The 21,872-nt window shown below is 40.3% G+C and overlaps 1 protein-coding gene across 2 annotated transcripts in view; it reads left to right on the plus strand.

The window, feature by feature from the left end:
* The first annotated feature begins 4,637 nt into the window (after positions 1-4,637).
* The window catches only part of PRKAR2B (protein kinase cAMP-dependent type II regulatory subunit beta), a 115,678-nt gene continuing 98,443 nt past the window's right edge, over positions 4,638-21,872 (plus strand). The window contains exon 1 of one of the 2 annotated variants that reach the window (XM_024250355.3): positions 4,638-5,182. In XM_024250355.3, coding sequence (XP_024106123.1) covers positions 4,876-5,182 — 307 coding nt within the window. In that variant the 5' untranslated portion in view covers positions 4,638-4,875. The remainder of the gene's footprint in view (positions 5,183-21,872) is intronic. The other variant, XM_054560624.2, reaches the window with a different exon arrangement.

A 21,872-nucleotide genomic window follows, 5' to 3' on the forward strand; every position in this document is an offset into this window, starting at 1 on the left:
ATTGTAAATCTCTCAGGATGAAAGAGACTATATAGGTCATCTAATCCAATTACGCATTTCATGCTTGAAATCATTTCTATATTCTTAAAGAAATGAGAACCACACAACCTTGGCATTGTGGTTGATGACAGAGAGCTGTCTACCATGCTTCATATAATACATCTACAAAAAGAAATAAATGAATTTGGAAACACAAAATGGCATTAACAAGATATGGGTCTTATTAATGTTTGGAAAAGTAGTGCTTTTTTTATTTTGTCATTCCTGGGGAAAAGGTGTTAGACATTGTTGCAGAGATTGATAATTATCTCCAGACTTTTTTTTTTTGAGACAAGGTCTTACTCTAACACCCAGGCCGGAGTACAGCGGCACAACCACAGCTCACTACAGCCTTGACCTCCCTGGGCTCAGGCGCTCATCCCACCTCAGCCTCCCGAACAGTTACAACCACATGTGTACCACCAAGCCGGGCCAATTTTTGTATTTTTTTGTAGAGATGGAGTCTCCCTATGTTGCCCAGGCTGGTCTCGAACCCCTGGGCTCAAGCGATCCACCCTCTTTTGCCCTCGAAAGTGTTGGGATTACAGGAGTGAGCCACTGTGCTCATCCAGACTTGGTTCTTTTTAATCCCCAAATGTTTACTTGGCACGTGACTGCTCAAAATAAATATTACATTGCCAAACTTTCCTAATAGCCATGGGTTTCAGTTGCTATTGCCGTGTAACAGATTTTCTCAAAACCTAGAGGCCTACAATAACCTTTTTATTATGCTCACAGATTCTGTGGAACAAGGCTTCAGCCAGGGCATCCAGCACAGGGCTGGCTTCTTCTGTCACGCTGACTTGACTTTTATAATGCTCTATTGGTCAAAGAAATCACAAGCACATTCAGATTCAAGGGGAGGGGAAATAAGACTTCAATTCATTAGTGGGTAGTGGCCACGCCACACTGTAGGAGATATTGTTGTAGTCATCTTTGGAAAATGCAATCTGCCACACCAAAGGTGTGGCCATGTTGACTACGTTCTAGCCAAGAGGATAGTAGAGGAATTGTGTTTAACTTCCTAGAAGTGTCCTTAAAGGGTATGTGTTTCAGGGAGGGGAGGGGAGCTCCCCCTTCTCTTTTTCACTTTCCTCTTAGCTAAAATACGACTGGCCCTGGAGCAGCCATTTTGGACCACAAACAGGATCACAGAGCAAGGAGCTGGAGGGAGCCTGGGTCCCTGATGATCATGGAGCACCACACTGTGTCCAGAATTGGTGGCTTCTTGGTCTCACTGACTTCAAGAATGAAGCCACGGACCCTCGCGGTGAGTATCACGGTTCTTAAAAGTGGCGTGTCCGGAGTTTGTTCCTTCTGATGTTTGGATGTGTTCGGAGTTTCTTCCTTCTGGTGGGTTCGTGGTCTCACGGGCTCAGGAGTGAAGCTGCGGACCTTCGTGGTGAGTGTTACAGCTCTTAAGGCGGCACGTCTGGAGTTGTTCATTCCTCCCGGTGGGCTCGTGGTCTCGCTGGCTTTAAGAGTGAAGCTGCAGACCTTTGCGGTGAGTGTTACAGTTCATAAAGGCAGTGTGGACCCAAATAGTGAGCAGTAGCAAAATTTATTGCAAAGAGCAAAAAAACAAAGCTTCCACAGTGCGGAAGGGGACCGGAGCTGGTTGCCACCACTGGCTCAGGCAGCCTGCCTTTATTCTCTTATCTGGCCCCACCCCATCCTGCTGATTGGTAGAGCCAAGTGGTCTGTTTTGACAGGTCGCTGATTGGTGTGTTTACAATCCTTGAGCTAGACACAAAGGTTCTCCACCTCCCCACCAGATTAGCTAGATACAGTGTGGACACAAAGGTTCTCCAAGTCCCCACCAGAGTAGCTAGATACAGAGTGTCAATTGGTGCATTCACAAACTCTGAGCTAGACACAGGGTGCTGATTGGTGAGTTCACAAACCTTGACTTAGATACAAAGTGCCCATTGGTGTATTTACAATCCCTGAGCTAGACACAAAAGTTCTCCACTTCCCCACCAGATTAGCTAGATGCATAGTGTCCACACAAAGGTTCTCCAGGTCCCCACCAGAGTAGCTAGATACAGAGTGTCAATGGGTGCATTCACAAACCCTGAGCTAGACACAGGGTGCTGATCGGTGTGTTTACAAACCTTGAGCTAGATACAGAGTGCCGATTGGTGTATTTACAATCCCCTAGCTAGACATAAAGGTTCTCCACGTCCCCACCAGACTCGGGAGCCCAGCTGGCTTCACCCAGTGGATCCCGCACTGGGGCTGCAGGTGGAGCTGCCTGCCAGTCCCACAACGTGTGCCTGCACTCCTCAGCCCTGCGGTGGTCGTCGATGGGACTGGGCGCCCTGGAGCAGGGGACGGCGCTCGTCGGGGAGGCTCCGGCCGCACAGGAGCCCACGGAGTGGGGGGGAGGCTCACGCATGGCGGGCTGCAGGTCCTGAGCCCTGCCCCGCGGGAAGGCAGCTAAGGCCCGCGAGAAATTTGAGCACAGCAGCTGCTGGCCCAGGTGCTAAGCCCCTCACTGTCCGGGGCCGGTGGGTCCGGCCGGCAGCTCCGAGTGCGGGGTCCGCGGAGCCCACGCCCACCCGGAACTCTCGCTGGCTGGCAAGCACCACGCGCAGCCCCAGTTCCCGTCCGCGCCTCTCCCTCCACACCTCCCCGCAAGCTGAGGCAAGGCTCAGGCCTTGGCCGCCAGAAAGGGGCTCCCACAGTGCAGCGGCGGGCTGAAGGCCTCCTCAAGCGCTGCCAAAGTGGGAGCCCAGGCAGAGGAGGCGCCAAGAGCGAGCGAGGGCTGTGAGGACTGCCAGCACGCTGTCACCTCTCAATACCAACTCTGAACTGCCCACATTTAGATTCCAGAGAAATAAATCTTAAGCTATTGTATTTTGCATTTTCTGCCACATGTGAGCTGTTAATCATAATTAATACAAATATTATCACAAATTTAGACAGGTGATACACATGCATCTTAGATTACCAGATCCATAAAAATAATAATGCTTACACGGTAGAGAGTAGTACTAACATTGTGCTCCAACCGGTGACATGTGAGGCTCACCATATTTTATAAAAGTTTAATTCTTTTTTTTTTTTTTTTTGAGACGAAGTCTCACTCTTGTCCCCCAGCCTGGAGTGCAATGGCACGATCTCGGTTCACTGCAACCTCCGCCTCCCGGGTTCAAGCGATTCTCCTGCCTCGGCCTCCTGAGTAGCTGGGATTACAGGTGCCTGCCACCATGCCCGCCTAATTTTTGTATTTTTAGTAGAGATGGGGTTTCACCATGTTGGCCAGGCTGGTCTTGAACTCCTGACCTCAGGTGATCCGCCCACCTCAGCCTCCCAAAGTGTTGGGATTACAGGCATGAGCCACTGCGTCCGGCCAAAAGTTTAATTCTTAAAATGCTTGACACAATTAGAAGCACTTAACTATTGTATATTTAAAAACAACGTAACATTATTACTATAAAGTTGTTAAGAAATGAAAATAGAGAAATACATTGGCTTATGGAGTCAATACAAGATGCATCATTAACAAAGGGTTAACATCAAGATCCATTTTTACAAAAGGGACTAGTTTGTTACATCTCTGATTTCTAGTCTTGGAGTTTCCCTAGTCATATGTTTACTCTTCCGTGGGTGGGAAGATAAATCAGAATAACCGAGTGAGCTTGCTCTTGAAATATTTTATTTACAATGATATGATAATTGTAGAAAATGAAGTATGCGTACTTAAATAGCATTTAATTGACAAAAGACAATTTTCTCTACTTCAAAATTGTAAACATTTGCAAAGTAAGCCTCATTTCAAAGTCAAAGCCTTCTACTTTAAAAGCACACATTAGTAATTCTATTTTTCTTTATACTGAAGTATTTCAATTTTTGGAGATACAAGTCAAAAATCATTCAAAGCATAAAGGAAAGTTTCAAAATAATAAGCGCCTCATCCTGCGCTATCCTATTTGAAGGAGATCAACTAACTTTGATAGGTGCCTCACAATAAATGGTGCCTTTGTCTCAATAAATAGTTAATGCGTGGAGTGCACAACGGAATAGCATCAGTAAGACGAAACACAATAAACAGATGGATCGGGAAACGCTGGATAAAATGTGGGGAAGAAAAAGAAAGACGTCACAAAGATGGGGTAGCATTTCTTTGTCCAAAAGAGAACCAGTACCACCATAAGACTTTAAACAAAGGACATTAACAACACTTATCATGCAACTAGATTCTAGAAGGAAAATAAAATGCCACTACTAAGGTGGAGGCTGAAGTTTCAGGACAAATCGCGTGGCACCACCTCTGCAGGGGTTCACCATGGCGAATGACGCCTGGGAAGCGGGGCGAGTGGCCAGCCCGCTCCTGGACGCGCGGACAGGTGGACACGAAGGCGGCCTCGCTGGGCCTCCCTCCGCTTCACCCGGCCCGGGCGCGCAGCCCGCCAGCGCATTCCACCCTGCGGTGGTCTGACTGGCGGGTGCGCGGCGCCAGCCAGCGGAGGTTGCCATGGTTTCCGGGGGTCACGTGGGCGCGCTCTTCTGCGCCCCCTCCCGCGCACCGCGGCGGGGCGGGGGCGGGGCGCCCGGGCGGGGGAGAGGCGCGGCCGCGGCGGGAGCGGGAGGAGCAGGAGATGCTGCCAGCCCTCCCGGGGCCGCGCTCGCTCAGCCGCCGCCACCACACAGAGCAGACGCGCGCCGGGAGCCGCGGGCCGGGCCAGCCGGGCCGCCGGGGCCCAGTGCGCCGCGCTCGCAGCCGGTAGCGCCGCCAGCGCCGTCGGCGCTCGCTCGGCAGCCGCGGGGCCCTAGGCCGTGCCGGGGAGGGGGCGAGGGCGGCGCCCAAGCGCCTGCCGCCCCGGGGGCAGGATGAGCATCGAGATCCCGGCGGGACTGACGGAGCTGCTGCAGGGCTTCACGGTGGAGGTGCTGAGGCACCAGCCCGCGGACCTGCTGGAGTTCGCGCTGCAGCACTTCACCCGCCTGCAGCAGGAGAACGAGCGCAAAGGCACCGCGCGCTTCGGCCATGAGGGCAGGATCTGGGGGGACGTGGGCGCCGCTGCCGGGGGCGGCACCCCCAGCAAGGGGGTCAACTTCGCCGAGGAGCCCATGCACTCCGACTCCGAGGACGGGGAGGAGGAGGAGGCGGCGCCCGCAGACGCAGGGGCGTTCAATGGTGAGGCCCAGACCCCCACCTCGCGCCCCCGGATCCCCTCGCTGCCTCCCACCGCTCCCCGCTGTGCTCTCGGATCCTGCCGCTTTGCGCACCCACCTCTCCCCGCATTCTCCACCTTTCCCTACCTTCCCATCTCGCCCACCCCCTCAGCATCCATTTCTGTCTCTCCCACTCGCCCACCTGCCTACTCCGCTCTCTGTCATACCCTCTTCCCTTCCTCTGGAGGTGGGAGAGCTGGGATGTTACGCTTCCTTCTTCCCCTTTGCCCCCTCTGCCTGGGCCGGTTGGGGTGGGCATCTGCTAGAAAGACAACTTTTGCTGTGGTTGGAGGTATTTCGCTTGGAGGATACCATTGTGCATAAAGAAACTGGCCCGCTTGGCGTCTTCTTTCAGCCCTTGTATTTATTAATGGAATGTCGAAAGAGAAAAGGAGAACGGTGTTTAATGTGATTGCCTTTACTGTTGTTAGGACGGTAGATTCGCTAAAAGAAGCATGAAATTGGACTCACTGGGGCAGAAAAAAATTTAGGGCCAGTAGCTCAGACATTCTTGGAAATAAGAGTTATCTATTATTTTCCAATTTGCCAATACCGTGTTGTGTTATTTTTGGACACGTAACAAAGGATTCTATTTAGTCTGAAACCCACGGGGGTCTTTGGAACGAGGAAATGGGTTAATGGTTTGCATTTTATATAAAAGACATATTGAATTATTTGGTGCTTTATTTTTTTAAAAGTGTGTGAGAAAAACACTGTAGGAAGTTCTGAAAGCTTGTTAGTTGTCTTTAGAATGAAAAGCCAGTGAGTAATTGTAAGGATTGTGCCAGACAGTAGAGCTAGAAAGAATGAATGGGAAAGAAAAAGGAATTTTCTCAAATAGCTGCTCCTGGCAAGTCCCACCCCTTCTGCTTACAACCCTCTTTCCCTAACACACCCAGACACACACCTTCATTTACAGCCCCCTGTATTACACAACATGCCCAAATCTCATTTTTATGGCAACCCAAGCTGAAATACCATGGAGTGCAATGTGCAAGTGTTTTCTCTTTGTGGTGTAAGGCAAACATGCATGCAGCATTGCACCAGCTTTTATTTATTTACACTGCTTGTGGTTTGTGTGTCCGCAGTGTATTTCATAAAATGAAAACATTTAAAAGTGTCATTTCATTTCCTTGTGTATGCTCCTAGGAAGATGTTTCTTTTCTTTGCAGGATTACATGTTGAAATGGATTATAAAATTAATGTATTTTTAGTTTGTCCAAAACAATCCCAGAAACCCTGGAAATTAGTGCTCTGTGAAGATAAAAGTGAAGCTTGTTACTTACAATTTTAATTCTGGACTTTTAAATGTTTCCCCAAGAGGATAAACATAGTCTTAATAATTCTTTTTGCACAAGAATCGAATCAAAAGCTTTTCCTACCAGAAACGAGAAAGAGAAAAGAATGCACGTTTTAAATAGGTAAGAAGCAGCAGCCAGTAACGGATGACAGAAAGGGCAGAGATATCTAATACTTCTTTTATGCTCCTGACATGTTCATGCACACACACAAAGGGGAGAAAAAGGACTCTTTTCCCAGGTTGGAGAAAACTAGGAACTAAGGGGCTTGGTAAAGACCATATATATATTCTGTATGAAATGTTGTTAATATAATCAAAATATTTTGTTTGTATAATGCATTTGTTGAAGTACTTTGCATTGATGATTCAATTTTCTCCTTATAACAATATATTGCGCACAGAAAAGATTCCATTTTCATTTTGTAGTGAAGAAATAAGCCGTTAACTTCTGAACAGCAGGGGTCATTTTATATGGCTTTATATTCTCCAAGGCACCTTTGCTGTAAAAATTGCTCAGTGTGACTTAAACAAGTTAAACTTGTTAAACAATTGCACTATTTACTCCCTAGCCTCACTCCCAAGGACTTTAAAACTTTTTGACTGCAACCAAATACAATTTGATCATTATCCAGGAGGCACATACATGTGTATAACAGAAACTTTGGCAATAGTACAGGTACTTCCTTCTGTCAGATGCAGTGCTTTTTGATACTTCCTATTCGAATCAATTATTTCTCCCTATTTTAAATTGTATTGAGACCTGCAGTTGAAAAACATTTCATTATAGGCTACAAAGTGATTGGCAAGGTTTCTTGTAAAGGGCCGGATAGTAAATGTTTTAGACTTAGGGCAACATGTGGTCTTGATCACTTCTTCTTCATTTTTTTTTTTTTAAACACATACACCTTCTGAGGGTTGGGGTTGTACAAAATTAGCTGCAGATCAAGGCCATAGCTTGCTGACCCCTGGTTAGAAGAAAAAAAAAGTCAAAATAGTACCACTGGGGGAAAAAACAGGAGTGATCCTAAAAAGTATGAGCCTATCAGTTTGACATCTATGTCCAGAAATGTGTCTCACTAGAAAAGAACCCCAGATACTGGGCAATTCTGGCATAGTAAAGAATAAGGATTGGAAAACAAGTCTTAATTTACTATGACACAGCACAAGACCTGCTGGGTCAATAATTCTGAAATTTTCATAGATATCTCAAGGAAGTTTGACCATTACCCTGTACCATTTTTGGAGAGCTTTTTTTAATAGATTGAGATGGGACATGATATCCTTTTCTTCCCCCTCAGTAGACATCCACCCAGGTCATTCTGATATCAGTAGTTCCATGACTGTATTTTGGAAAACATTAACAGATAGTGATAATACTATCTTCTTCTTAACAATTAAAGCATAATTGCCATTAGTTGACAATTGCTGTGTGCTGTCTAAATGCTTTATTTTTTTTGTCTCAGCTTTATGAGAATGATAAGGCCATCACTTGCCCAGTGTTTCACGTGAGCTGCAAAATCAAGATTGGGATACAGGTGAACCTGGCTTCATCCCTGTGCTCTTGACTGCCAGATTCTATCTCCAGATGGGGCTGGGGTTAGCATAACCTGAGTATCCGTTATATGTCAGGCTCTATTTGGGACCCTTAATGTATTTATTGTTAAAGCTCTGAAAAATTAACTTGTCTAAGGTCACACATAAAATGAGTAAGTAGTGAAGCCTGATTTCTTACTCTTATGTATCTAACCTTGAAGCCCAGGATGATCAGGAAGTTCTTAAATGGAATTTGTTCTGTGGGCTGACTCACAAGTCAGGTTTTCCTGGTTATTTTTTAGTAATAGTGATGGATTTGCATTGTTGGTTCATATCCTCTCTTGTGAATGTCTTTAACGTAAGTGATGGTATTTATGAGAGGTTGAGTTAAAAGGCAAATTTTTGACCATGCAACTTGTGCCCATTGATGAACGTAGGACGAACGAAGGAATCAAGCATATGACCTTGACCTCATAATGTGGTGGTTTAATCAAATAAGCCAGGCACCTGCAGTTAGCTGGAAAAATGTTGTCTGGCCAGGAGTCGGTGATTTTTGAGGGTCAGGTGGCATGGCCGTAGGTGGCGCTAGAGCAAACAGTCAGATAGGTGAAGGTCATCTTCTTTCCTACCTTTCCAAAGGATCCCTTCCTCGTCTAATAGCTTTCCTTTCCCTCTCCTATTCTCTTCCAGTCTTATCAGTTCTAATTGTTACTTTCCATTTGCTATCAATTCTGGTCGAAAGAGCAAGCTTTAGGTGTTAGAATGATAGTGGCTTATGGTGACCCTTTCTAGGGAAACTCTCAAAGGCCAGAAAGAAGCCATAATGGAAACCTCTTGGCATCTACTCTGTTTCCCTCTTCCCTGTCCTAGAGAAAGCAAATACAGTTTGACATGACATGTCTGAAAGGGTAGCGTCCCTAGGCCTTGAATTTCTTAGAAGGTTTACGGTAGGCTATAGCATTGCATCAGTACTAGTTTGGAGTAAAGTCTGTGGTAATTCATGATTTTATATAGGCATCATCAAGAGATCTTGTATTGCCCAATAATTTCTTCAGTGGAATTGCTGAAACAAAAAATGAAGTAAATACCATTCAGATTACTGTGATAAATGGACAAGTGGTCAGAAACAAAATTAACTACACATGGGCACATGCGGAGCAGTCAACCTGGGAGAAAAAATAACTACTGTGATAGAAAATAAAGAGCTGATTTTCTATATTATAAAAGAAAAAGATCTAGAATTCAAAGTAGATACACATACCAAAAATATAGACTCATACCCCATAAGACAAGCATATCAAAGGTAATAAATAGAAATTTACCATGTAATAACTATGGCTTAATCCTCTTAACTCTGTCCCATGTCCAGTCTTGTTGGAATCTTACCTACCTTTTTGGTTTTTACAATTCAAAGGGAATTTGGAGAATTTGCAAAACATCCTTAAGGTCAAACAAAATATTGTAAAGTTTATATCATTGATATAAAATCTTACAGAGTTATATCCTTTTTTTTTTTTGCAGAATAGCAATTTCATTGTGTTTTATGGAAATGAATCCAGTATTGCACTTCTTGGCGAGATGAAGTAGGGAATGAGCTTATGTGGCAGTTTTACTTTATTTATTTAATGTTATACGGTAATAAAATCCATATCCTTTCAGCTCATAATTTGTAGCTAAGAGCTCCAGAATTTTGTAATTAATGAGACTTTATAGTTTTTGGCTATTAGAGATTTACATGGTGATTTTAAATCCTCCTGAAATGGATTAAATCGTTCATGACAATGGCTAAAATATTGAAGCCATTATTTTAGTTATGAGCATAAAACAATAGTGTCAGAAAAGATAATAAAAATTATTTTGAGTTAGAGATGGTGATTGTGATTTTCAAAGCAGAAGTTAAGAACATTATTCATTTTACTAGTAATAGTAAGTGGATTGCTTTAGGGGTTTAAATTGGGAAACTAAAAAACTTGAAGTAGTGTCCTTTCTTCTCTTACCATCTATTACTTTGGGCTTTGGAAGAAGGGCGGTAGAGGGAGAAAGATAATGAAGTCAGGAGGGAAAGGGAGAGGGAGAGAGCAAGAGAGAAGTAAAACCAGTTGTGAAGCCTTGCTTGAGTAACTTATACTTTGAAGACATACAATGGAAACACCTAAACAGAAATTGAAGCATTAGTACTTTAGTTTTTCTATCTATCAAAAACCAAATCATTTAGCTATTATTTTAGATAAGACAGTTACCAGCTTTTTTTTTTTTTTTTTTTTTTTTTGTGGATGCACATAAATTGATGTGCTGTGTCTGGGTAGAACAGGAGTGAATGTTGAATGGTTATTTTATTATTGCAAATCTCATTCCATGGATTCCAGTAAATTTCCAGCCAACAAGATTTTGTTAACAGCTATGTTGAAAAACAATTGTGTTTCTTTTTCAGTTGTGCAAATACAAACAGGGGACCTATGAATCCATCAATTTGGGGTTTATTTTTGACCCATTAAGAAAATCGTTTGTCAGTAGTCATAGTAATAAAGTCCTACAGTGGAGGTTGGGGAATGATGGAATATTTTAAGGTGAGAAATTCAGTGAAGAAGACTGAAGTGACTAACTGCAGGATCTACTTTAGAAGTGTGGAGAATAACAGAAAGTGCTGAGATCTGGGATGGCCTATTAGAAAGAATGTGTGAAGTTGGAAGGTAGGATATTTCTTATCTTAAGAAAAAATAAGTGATTAGTCTTACATTTACTCTCTTTAGACTTCATTTTTTTCTGTTTTTGTTTGTTTTTTGGTGGAGATGGGTCTTCCTTTCTTGCCCATGGTGGTCTTGAACTCCTGGCTTCAAGCAGTCCTTTTGCTTCAGCCTCCGAAAGTGTTGGAATTAGAGGCGTGAGACACTGCTCCCTGCCTAGACTTAAGACACCATCCTTTTGTCAGAGATGGCCTCATAGATAGTATGTGTGATCAATTTTGTTAATAGATGGGGCAGGTGAGAGACAGAGAAGTTCCTTATCCAAATTTGGTAGGTTTTGGCCTTATAAATTTGATTTTGTTCATAGAACTGTTGCCAACATTTTGTGTGCTATTTATATTAACTTATGTCATATGAATTTTTTCTGTCTTCCATCAAGTTGATAGATAAGGTTTAAAAGGATGGGCTAAAGAAAAGTACTTTTGTCTTCAGAATTTCCAGGTTTTTTGTTCTTTGATTCTTTTTCAATGAAGTGAAATCTAATATTAGACTGTATTTTCCTATCACTTGCTTAAGAAGAGACAATGGAAAAGAAACAAGAATGCAGTGATTTTTCTGAGATGGATGAATTGTTACTGTGTTCTTGATCCTGTTCTTGTCCTTCCTGTCTTATCTATATCATCTAGTTGTGGTTGGGACAGTCACAAAATCCTGTTCTAAAAACCTCACTATGATGCTTATCATTATTTTATGGGAGCGAATTTTGTGCTTCACAAATTCAAAATGACTCAGACTGTTTCATTATGTAATTATTTTATGGAAAGAATTTGAGCTAAAATTTTCAGGTCATGGCTTACATGACAACAAAACAATCAAATAAGAAAATCAGAACTATAAACAGTTGGTGTAACATTTATAAATGTTTCAGCAATAGGCTCTGCCATGTGTAGCTTAATATGTTTGGAAACTAAAAAAAAAGTCTTTCCAGTTGCTGCTGTTTAAAAATGTTTCTTAATTAAAAAAAAAGACAAAAGGTCAAAATGTAAACACATGTTCCACATAAAAGTGAAGCCAAGTAGATATACTGTATACAGTTATTCCTGTATCTGTTTGACTAAGGATGACATTGTTTAATTTACATTAGCTGTTCCAAGACAAAATAGTCCATGGGAGTGATGTTGAGGGGAATTTGGGGGGTAAAAAAAAGAAGGAAAAAAGCCGTTAGTTCCATTTGTTCTAATATATTTCAGTTACACCCAAAAAGCATCTTTTTCAAAGATCATGTTGAATTAAAACATGATTCGGCTGTTTCGTTCTCATTATTATAGAAAACTAATGTCTTTAAAATGGTGTCCTACCACTGTAGGACTATAATTCCCATGCACTATAATTCCTATAGTGCATATAATTATAGGCATGCACTATAACTCATGCCTATAATTCCCAGCACTCTGGGAGGCCGAGGCGGGCAGATCACCTGAGGTCAGGAGTATGAGACCAGCCTGGCCAACATGGTGAAACCCCATCTCTACTAAAAATACGAAACTTAGCCGGGCGTGGTGGCGGGCGCCTTAATCCCAGCTGCTTGGGAGGCTGAGGCAGAAGAATCGCTTGAACCCCGGAGGCGGAGGTTGCAGTGAGCCGAGATTGCGCCACTGTACTCCGCCTGGGCGACAGAGGTATACTCTGTCTCAAAAAAATAAATAAATGGTGTCCTTTTTATTTAATACTAGTTATTATTAACATTTTTGACTACTGATGTATCAGATGCGGAACAGTGCTTTACACATTGTCATCTGAACAGATGCTTTACACATACGTGATTTAGTCTTCCCCAAAGTAATTGGTGGAATCAAGGTTTGAACCTGGTAATCTGACTTCAGGCTCTTCTTCATCAGCCACAGTTTATGCACTTCATTTCAGTAATTCTTTTAGCAGTAACGTGATTGAAAATAACCACATATCAAAAAATAAGCTACCTACTTTTCCCTCTAAAAGTTTGCTGGCTAGCCCTGCATTGATCTCTCCCTTTTACAATTTGCATTCTCCGTCTATTCAACCCAAATTAGCATTTCATGTACTTTAGAAACTCAGTACATTTGTTTATTTTATTTTATTTTGCTTTTGACAGAGTCTTGCTCTGTTGCCCAGACTGGAGTGCAGTGGTGCCATCTTGGCTCACTGCAACCTCTGCCTCTGAGTTCAAGTGATTCTCCTGCCTCAGCTTCCTGAGTAGCCGGGATTACAGGTGTGTGCCACCATGTCTGCCTAATTTTTGTATTTTTGGTAGAGACGAGGTTTTTCCATGTTGGCAAGGCTGGTCTGGAACTCCTGGCCTCAAGTGATCCCACCTGCCTCAGCCTCCCAAAGTGCTGGGATTATAGGCATGAGCCGCCACACCCAGCCTTACATTTATTTATTTTAGAAATAATCACCTCATGTACTGAGCTGCTTAATTCTCTAAATTTATTTTATTATATACCTTTATTAGCAAAATATATTTGAGTGTACACCCCCAATATATGTTGATAAATTTTATATATGTGGCAATATATTGACTTATATGTATGATAAAGCTTCCTACAATATAAATTTTGAAAGGAGGAAGTAGAAAGCAATTCTAAGCAAGTTGTAATTTTCTCCTACATCCCAACATATAGCCTTATACACTGTTTTGGCATACATGAACCCCATTTTGGAGACTACAGCTCTAAACAATACCACTTAAATTGATACTCAAGTAATATATAAAGTAGCCATGATCAATTTTGGTTCCCTGATTCGAGCTTCTAGATTATAAAGAGCCTGCGTGTGTGTGTGTTTGTATGTGTGTCTTTTTTAAAAGACAGTCACTCGGTAAGTTAATTGACTCAATAGAAGTTGGCAGAATACAGAGGAAAATTCTATCTTATAAAAAGGAAATAAAACTAACTTACCTGAAGGGGAAAATCCAGGCTTTTTCTTTTAAAACCTGTTTTCCTGTATATACCTTGAATTCCAATTGTATAGTAGTAATGTTTTTGGTGCAACATTTGTGGTTGGGACAAAGAGAATCATATTATAGTTTTCTGGTTAGGAATCAGTAAATCATGAAAATACCGGTCAGAATTAGAAGAAAGTCTAAAGTTTAAAATAGTTGAAAAGAAATGCAATTTTGTAGAATATTTTAGGTTATTTGGTTAGGAGAGAGATCGTTCACTATTTGTTTTCTTGTAACTTTTGAAAAAATGTTTAGCATGTGCTTGGATTACCTATTAAATAAGTGTAAAAATACATGAAAGAAAGGCAATTCTTTTGTAAATATCCATTAAGTAGTAAATAAAACACAGTAGGCCGGGCGTGGTGGCTCACAGCCTGTAATCCCAGCACTTTGGGAGGCCGAGGCGGGCGGATCATGAGGTCAGGAGATCGAGACCATCCTGACTAACTTGGTAAAAGCCCATCTCTACTAAAAATACACACAAAAAAATTAGCCGGGTGTGGTGGCAGTTGCCTGTAGTCCCAGCTACTTGGGAGGCTGAGGCAGGAGAATGGCATGAACCCGAGAGGCAGAGCTTGCAGTGAGCCGAGATCGCGCCACTGCTTGACAGAGTGAGACTCCATCTCAAAACAAAACAAAACAACAAAACAAACAAAAACCACAGTATATAGTGGCACATGACATGATTCTAAATTGATATAGCCAAATATTCTTGTCTTAAGTCATTCTCTTGGTCCTGAATTCCCACTCCCCTCTCCCTATCTTTCTGCTAAATCTCATTTTCCCAAAGGTTTAACTTATATTTCACCCTACCAAATATTTTTGCAGGTTTCCCTCCTTGACGTTAATGGTATCAATATGGTAGGATGAATATGGCCTCCATCAGTCAGCTTTGCAGATGTCAAGGGTCCTCAGTATAGGTAGGCAAGAATGTGCAGGAATATACCCTCTCTTTCTAAGTCTTTGCTGTATGTGTTGTGCTTTGCTCACAGTAGGTGTGCAAATGTTTTTTTAAATATTGAACACTGTTTAATGGTAAATGTGTATGAATGTAAAATGATTGAAAACTTCTTAGGCATGTAAATATTTTAAATAGACTTTTTTTTTTATTATACTTTAAATTTTAGGGTACATGTGCACAACGTGCAGGTTTGTTACATATGTATACATGTGCCATGTTGGTGTGCTGCACCCATTAACTCTTCATTTAACATTAGGTGTATCTCCTAATGCTATCCCTCCCCCCTCCCCCAACCCACAACAGGCCCTGGTGTGTGATGTTCCCCTTCCTGTGTCCATGTGTTCTCATTGTTCAATTCCCACCTATGAGTGAGAACATGTGGTGTTTGGTTTTTTGTCCTTGTGATAGTTTGCTGAGAATGATGGTTTCCAGCTTCATCCATGTCCCTACAAAGGACATGAACTCATCCTTTTTTATGGCTGCATAGTATTCCATGGTGTATATGTTCCACATTTTCTTAATCCAGTCTATCATTGTTGGACATTTGGGTTGGTTCCAAGTCTTTGCTATTGTGAATAGTGCTGCAGTAAACATACGTGTGCATATGTCTTTATAGCAGTGTGTTTTATAATCCTTTGGGTATATACCCAAAGGCTGGGTCAAATGGTATTTCTAGTTCTAGATCCCTGAGGAATCTCCACACTGACTTCCACAATGGTTACACTAGGTTACAGTCCCACCAACAGTGTAAAAGTGTTCCTGTTTCTCCACATCCTCTCCAGTACCTGTTGTTTCCTGACTTTTTAATGATTGCCATTCTAACTGGTGTGAGATGATATCTCATTGTGGTTTTGATTTGCATTTCTCTGATGGCCAGTGATGATGAGCATTTTTTCATGTGTCTTTTGGCTGCATAAATGTCTTCTTTTGAGAAGTGTCTGTTCATATCCTTTGCCCACTTTTTGATGGGGTTGATTTTTTCTTGTAAATTTGTTTGAGTTCATTGTAGATTCTTGTAAATTTGTTTGAGTTCGTTGTAGCCGTTTGTCAGATGAGTAGATTGCAAAAATTTTCTCCCATTCTGTAGGTTGCCTGTTCACTTTGATGGTAGTTTCTTTTGCTGTGCAGAAGCTCTTTAGTTTAATTAGATCCCATTTGTCAATTTTGGCTTTTGTTGCCATTGCTTTTGGTGTTTTAGACATGAAGTCCTTGCCCATGCCTATGTCCTGAATGGTAATGCCTAGGTTTTCTTCTAGGGTTTTTATGGTTTTAGGTCTAACATTTAAGTCTTTAATCCATCTTGAATTAACTTTTCTGTAAGGTGTAAGGAAGGGATCCAGTTTCAGCTTTCTACATATGGCTAGCCAGTTTTCCCAGCACCATTTATTAAATAGGGAATCCTTTCCCCATTTCTTGTTTTTGTCAGGTTTGTCAAAGATCAGATAGTTGTAGATATGCGGCATTATTTCTGAGGGCTCTGTTCTGTTCCATTGGTCTATATCTCTGTTTCGGTACCAGTACCATGCTGTTTTGGTTACTGTAGCCTTGTAGTATAGTTTGAAGTCAGGTAGCGTGATGCCTCCAGCTTTGTTCTTTTCTTAGGATTGACTTGGCAATGCGGGCTCTTTTTTGGTTCCATATGAACTTTAAAGTAGTTTTTTCCCATTCTGTGAAGAAAGTCATTGGTAGCTTGATGGGGATGGCATTGAATCTATAAATTACCTTGGGCAGTATGGCCAGTTTCACGATATTGATTCTTCCTATCCATAAGCATGGAATGTTCTTCCATTTGTTTGTATCCTCTTTTATTTCATTGAGCAGTGGTTTGTAGTTCTCCTTGAAGAGGTCCTTCACATCCCTTGTAAGTTGGATTCTTAGGTATTTTATTCTCTTTGAAGCAATTGTGAATGGGAGTTCACTCATGATTTGGCTCTCTGTTTGTCTGTTATTGATGTATAAGAATGCTTGTGATTTTTGTACATTGATTTTGTATCCTGAGACTTTGCTGAAGTTGCCTATCAGCTTAAGGAGATTTTGGGCTGAGACGATGTTAAATAGACTTTTAATAATAGTCTCCTAGTAATGTTTTACATTAATGTATTTTAAGATGTTTTCATAAAATATAAAAGCTTTAGCCTATCTTCAGTTCAGTCTCATAGATTTGGACTTCGTTGTATTAAAAATACAATGTGAGGCTTGGGCCTGACATTTGAACACTACAAAATGCACAGAACGCACATGCACAGGCTTCTTTTGCCTGTAGGATTTCATATTGTAATTGAGGTGACATTCTGACCCCCCACAAATGACTAATGCTGTATGTCATTGAATCTGCTTATGTGAACCCTGTGCTTAATCTAAAACTGATCTATTGCCCTGAACCTGCTTTGTCCATTTCCATCTTTTTGCCTTTCCTCATCTTTCCTGCCACTTTGCAAGGCAAGCTGCCTTCCTCCCTCTGTTGCTTGAATTCTGCTGACCCCTCAAGACTCACTTGCTGTTTGGACTCCTCCAGTTTTTCCTCTAGCTCCAGCACAGACCTGTCTCTTTAAGATTGAAATGGACATATCCACCTGCTTACCAAATACCTTTGCTTGCATGTTCTTCAGCCACCTCCAAACAATTTTATCCTAAACTGAATGTGTTCTCTCCTTCCTCAGTTCTTCTCTCCTGTACTCTGATGTCATTCTTTTTTTTTTCCCACTCCACTAATTTTCATAAACGTGGTCACTAGAGCTCCTTTTCCTTTGCCTCATACTTTTTAAACCTGGCAATTTGCTTTTATGGAAAAAAGCAAAAATAAACCAGATTGCTTTTAGTTGCCAAAAATTTAAGAGTAATTATGTGAAACATCTGAAATAGTGGAAGCTTTTTTAAGAGTGTGATTTTATTTTGGTATAGACTCTAGATTTGAAGCCTGACTCTGCCATTTATAACTTTTGGGACCTTGAATAAGTTACGTATTTTATGATCAGTGCCTCATTTTCCTCATCTATGAAACGGGAATAAAGATAGTACCTATCTCAGAGGGATGTTTTGAGAATTAAATGAATTAACAGTACCTGGCATACACTAAGCATTAATGTGTGTTAAAAAAACAAAACACAACAAAACCAAAAGGAAACAAACAAATACAAGTTTTAGAATTCAATGAGAACATGACAGTTTAAAAAAATGAAATTTGATTAGAAATATAAGCTAGAGATTGCTCTCAAGCCAGTATAGTAATAGTACTTTAAAAAAGTTATTAATGAAAAACATGAAAGTAAAGTCTTTAAATCTTTTAGTTAAGTGTTTCTAATTTTTAAAAACTTGCACTTCTTTAAATCTTGTGTCCTCCTTTAATTCCATTTGAAATTTGAGGCAAATAGTCGACTTGGAAAAAAAAGTAAAAAAAAAAAAAAAGATGGGATAAAGCTTTGCTTTGTTTTCATACCATCCTTTCCCCTGAGAAACAGTGTTTAACTGATAGAGTAAATAGATGTGTGTGTACACAGTCTCCAAGTTTATGATCTTAAATTTAAGGTTTAGCAGGTAATTTTTGAACAACTTAGGAACGTGTAGGTAGAAGTATTGAAAATTGTTACTTTATTTAAATGAGGCAGATGCTTGTAGAAAAACATAACTGTGTGCCTGAAATACAAATTAATTGGCAAACAATTAGTTGGCATTAAATTGACAGCTTGTTGCCCTTTCCTCATGTCATAATATTTATAAAAGTAAGCTCATGGTGGGACACATTAATACCTCTCCAAGTCTTACATTAGTATGTGTTTTTATTCTGAAAACTTATAATTCTGTACTTATTCAACTACAAATTGCTAATAATTTATTTTTAGAAGAAAATAAAGACAATCTTTTGAGATCTTTGTTTTTACATGGAGTTTGTTCATACGTCTTTGATTTGTTTATTTGACTGTTAACATCAGTTTACCAGCCAAGCAATATTAGGACTTTTGATGCATAATAATTCCTTGAAATACGTTTCTTGTGATTCCTTAAATGGAATCCAAAAGTAATTCCTTAAATGGAATCTAAAATGTGAATTTTAACAAAAACCCATTTGTAAAAAGAATATTTTATGAAAAATATTTTAGGAGCACATTTTACATTAAAGTACATTTTTAACTAATTTGGTTGGGCTGATAGTATCGGAGCATAGTGAGAGATTTTTATCTGCCAAAACTGAGTAGAGCAGAATTTTTTTTCTCTTTTACTTGTTGTGACGTATTTTCAATATACAGAAAGACACAGATAAATAAGGAACACTCATATAAGCAGTCCTCTAGCTCTGACAGATTTTAACATTTTGGCACCCTTCAAGGTTTTTTATTTTTTTTTTCTGGCTGGGCACGGTGGCTCACGCCTGTAATCCCAGCCCTTTGGGGGAGACCAAGATGGGCGGATCACCTGAGGTCAGGAGTTCGAGACCATCCTGGCCAACATGATGAAACCCCATCTCTACTAAAAATACAAAAATCAGCCAGGTGTAGTGGCACATGCCTGTAATCCCAGCTTCTTGGGAGGCTGAGGCAGGAGAATCGCTTGAACCTAGGAGGCCAAGATTGCAGTGAACTCCAGCGTGGGTGACAGAGTAAGACTCTGTCTCAAAAAAAGAAAAAAAGTTGTTTTTTTTTTCTTTTAAAATATACCACATGTGCAGTAGGAGGAGACCCCTTGTGTACTCTCTCCTGTCCCATTCCATCTCCAGCTTCTCTCTCCAGAGATAACCACCACCGTGATGCATTTAGTGTTTATGTTTCTGGTATGTGGTTTTGTAGTATTACTACATAGGCATTAGGTTAGAAATTTGTATAAATTTTGCACTTATAAAAGTTTCTTTTATGTAAATTATTATGCATCAACTTGTTTTTGAGAACGGCATTTGAGATGTTATATTGATTCATGTAGTTCTAGTTCTCTAGTTCATTTATTTTAACCTTCTATGTAGTATACCCTTGTATAAATATACACTTTGTCCATTCTTTGGTAAATATTTTGATTGTTCCCAATTTGTTGTTATAGTGCTGTAGTGAATGTGTGTGTGTGTGTGTGTGTGTGTGTGTGTGTGTATGTATGTATGTGTGTTAGGCAAATGTAGTTTTTAAAGATAGTTTTCAGTGTGTGGTCTGGATACCTCTGGGGGACCATTTCCCTCTCTTCCCAGACCTTGCAAGAGTCCATAGGATGAAAATTATAATAATACTTCTAAGATTTTCTTTGCCTTTTTTTCTCTCATGCTCTCAGCACGATAGCTTACGGTAGAGTTTTCCAGAGGGTACATGATGTATGATATTGCGACAGATTGAATGCAGAAGCAAATATGAGAACCCAGCCATCTTCTATCATACCAGATTTGCAAAAATGTAAAAAGTCATTCTAAATTTTACTAAGTTTTGTTTTGGAAAATATAGTTTTTTTAATCAAAATATGTTATTAGTAACGTGTAAGTTCTTTTAAATTCATATTTTAAATATTTATCAGTTTTAATTTATAATACAATAAATATCAATGGATATAACCATATACACAAATAATTTTTGAGAGTATATAGAGGTTTTGAGATCGAAAAGTTTGTGGACTGCTGCTGTAGGGTGTGTACCTAAGTGTGGGAAGGTTGGTTGTAGGGGTGCACAGCTTTGACTTTACCTCACATTGTCATATCTGCTTTGTAAAGGTGTTGTACCAGTTTGCACTCTCATCAGCAGTATCAGTCCCTGATTTTCACATTGAAGCTAACATTCAATATTGTCAGATTTCAACAAGCTTTGACAGTAGGATGGATGTCAGATAGCATCTTACTGTGAATTGCATTTTTTTTCCTCTTATTGCTAGTGACATTGAACATCTTTTCCTGTTCATTGACTGTATTTGTAGTTTATTTGCTTTGAAAATTTTTTGCCATTTTTCCCATCTGGCTGATTGTGTTTTTCTTACTGATTTGTAGAAGGATTTCCCTCCCTCCCTCCCGCCCTCCCTTCCTCCCTTCCTCCCTTCCTCCCTTCCTTCCTTCCTTCCTTTAATGTTCTGGCTACCAACCCTATGTTGGCAATAGTCATTGAAAAAAATCTCCCAATCTTAGGTTTGTCTTTTCATTTTGTTTACAATAACTTTGAACATAATTTTTAATTTTAATGTAGGCTAATATTAATCATTCCTTTTGCTTGTGATTTTTTTTGCCTTGTTTAAGGATTTCATCACTAACCCAAATTAAAAAGGTAATCTCTTTATTTTCCTGTAAAAATTTGTAAGTCTTGAGTTTCATCTTTAAGGCTTTAATCTATAATTTATTCTTATATATGGTATGAATTGGGGAATCTCATTTCATTATTTTAGTATGCATCATGTATTGACTCATTTTTTCCCCCACTGATTGTTAAATGTTAAATTCCATTTATATGTGAATGTACAAATTTCCACATACATGTGAATGTACTTCAAGCTTCTGTTCTGTTCTATTGGGTTTGCTGTCCTTTCCTCAATGCCTCTTTCCCTTAATTAATGTGACTTTAAAATGGGCTTGATATATGGTATGGTAACTCTTTTTTTTTGCTTTAAAATGATTTAACTATTTGTAGGCTTTTATTATTCCATAAAACTTTTAGGATATGCTTCTTCAGTTTTGTAGAAAATCTTTATTGGTTGTTTTATTGGAATTGCTTGAATTTATAAACAAAGTTGGAGATGGCAGACATTTTAATGATACTGAGTCTTCCTATCCATGAACATGATATATCTCCCTTTATTCAGTCTTCCTTTCATATTCTTCAATAATGTTTTATAATTTTCTCCATAAAGATTTTGCTATCTTTTCTTAGGTTTATTCCTATGTAACTTATCACAACTGGGATTTTAAAAATTATACATTTTAATTTGCTGTTGCTGAGAATATATAACAGGAACTGGTAAAGTTCAATAATAAGAAGACCCTAATCAAACTGAGCAAAGACTTGAACACGTCAATAAAGAGGACCTAAGAATGGCTGGGTGTCGTGGCTCATGCCTGTAATCCCAGCACTTTGGGAGGCCTAGGCAGGCAGATCACTTGAAGTCAGCAGTTTGAGACCAGTCTGGCCAACATGATGAAACCCTGTCTCCACTAAAAATACAGAAATTAGTGGTGGCACATGCCTTTAATCCCAGCTACTTGGGAGGCTGAGGTAGGAGAATCGGTTGAACCGGGATGGCGAAGGT

This window comes from Pongo abelii, chromosome 6 (assembly GCF_028885655.2).
Source record: "Pongo abelii isolate AG06213 chromosome 6, NHGRI_mPonAbe1-v2.0_pri, whole genome shotgun sequence".
Taxonomy (NCBI): Eukaryota; Metazoa; Chordata; class Mammalia; order Primates; family Hominidae; genus Pongo; species Pongo abelii.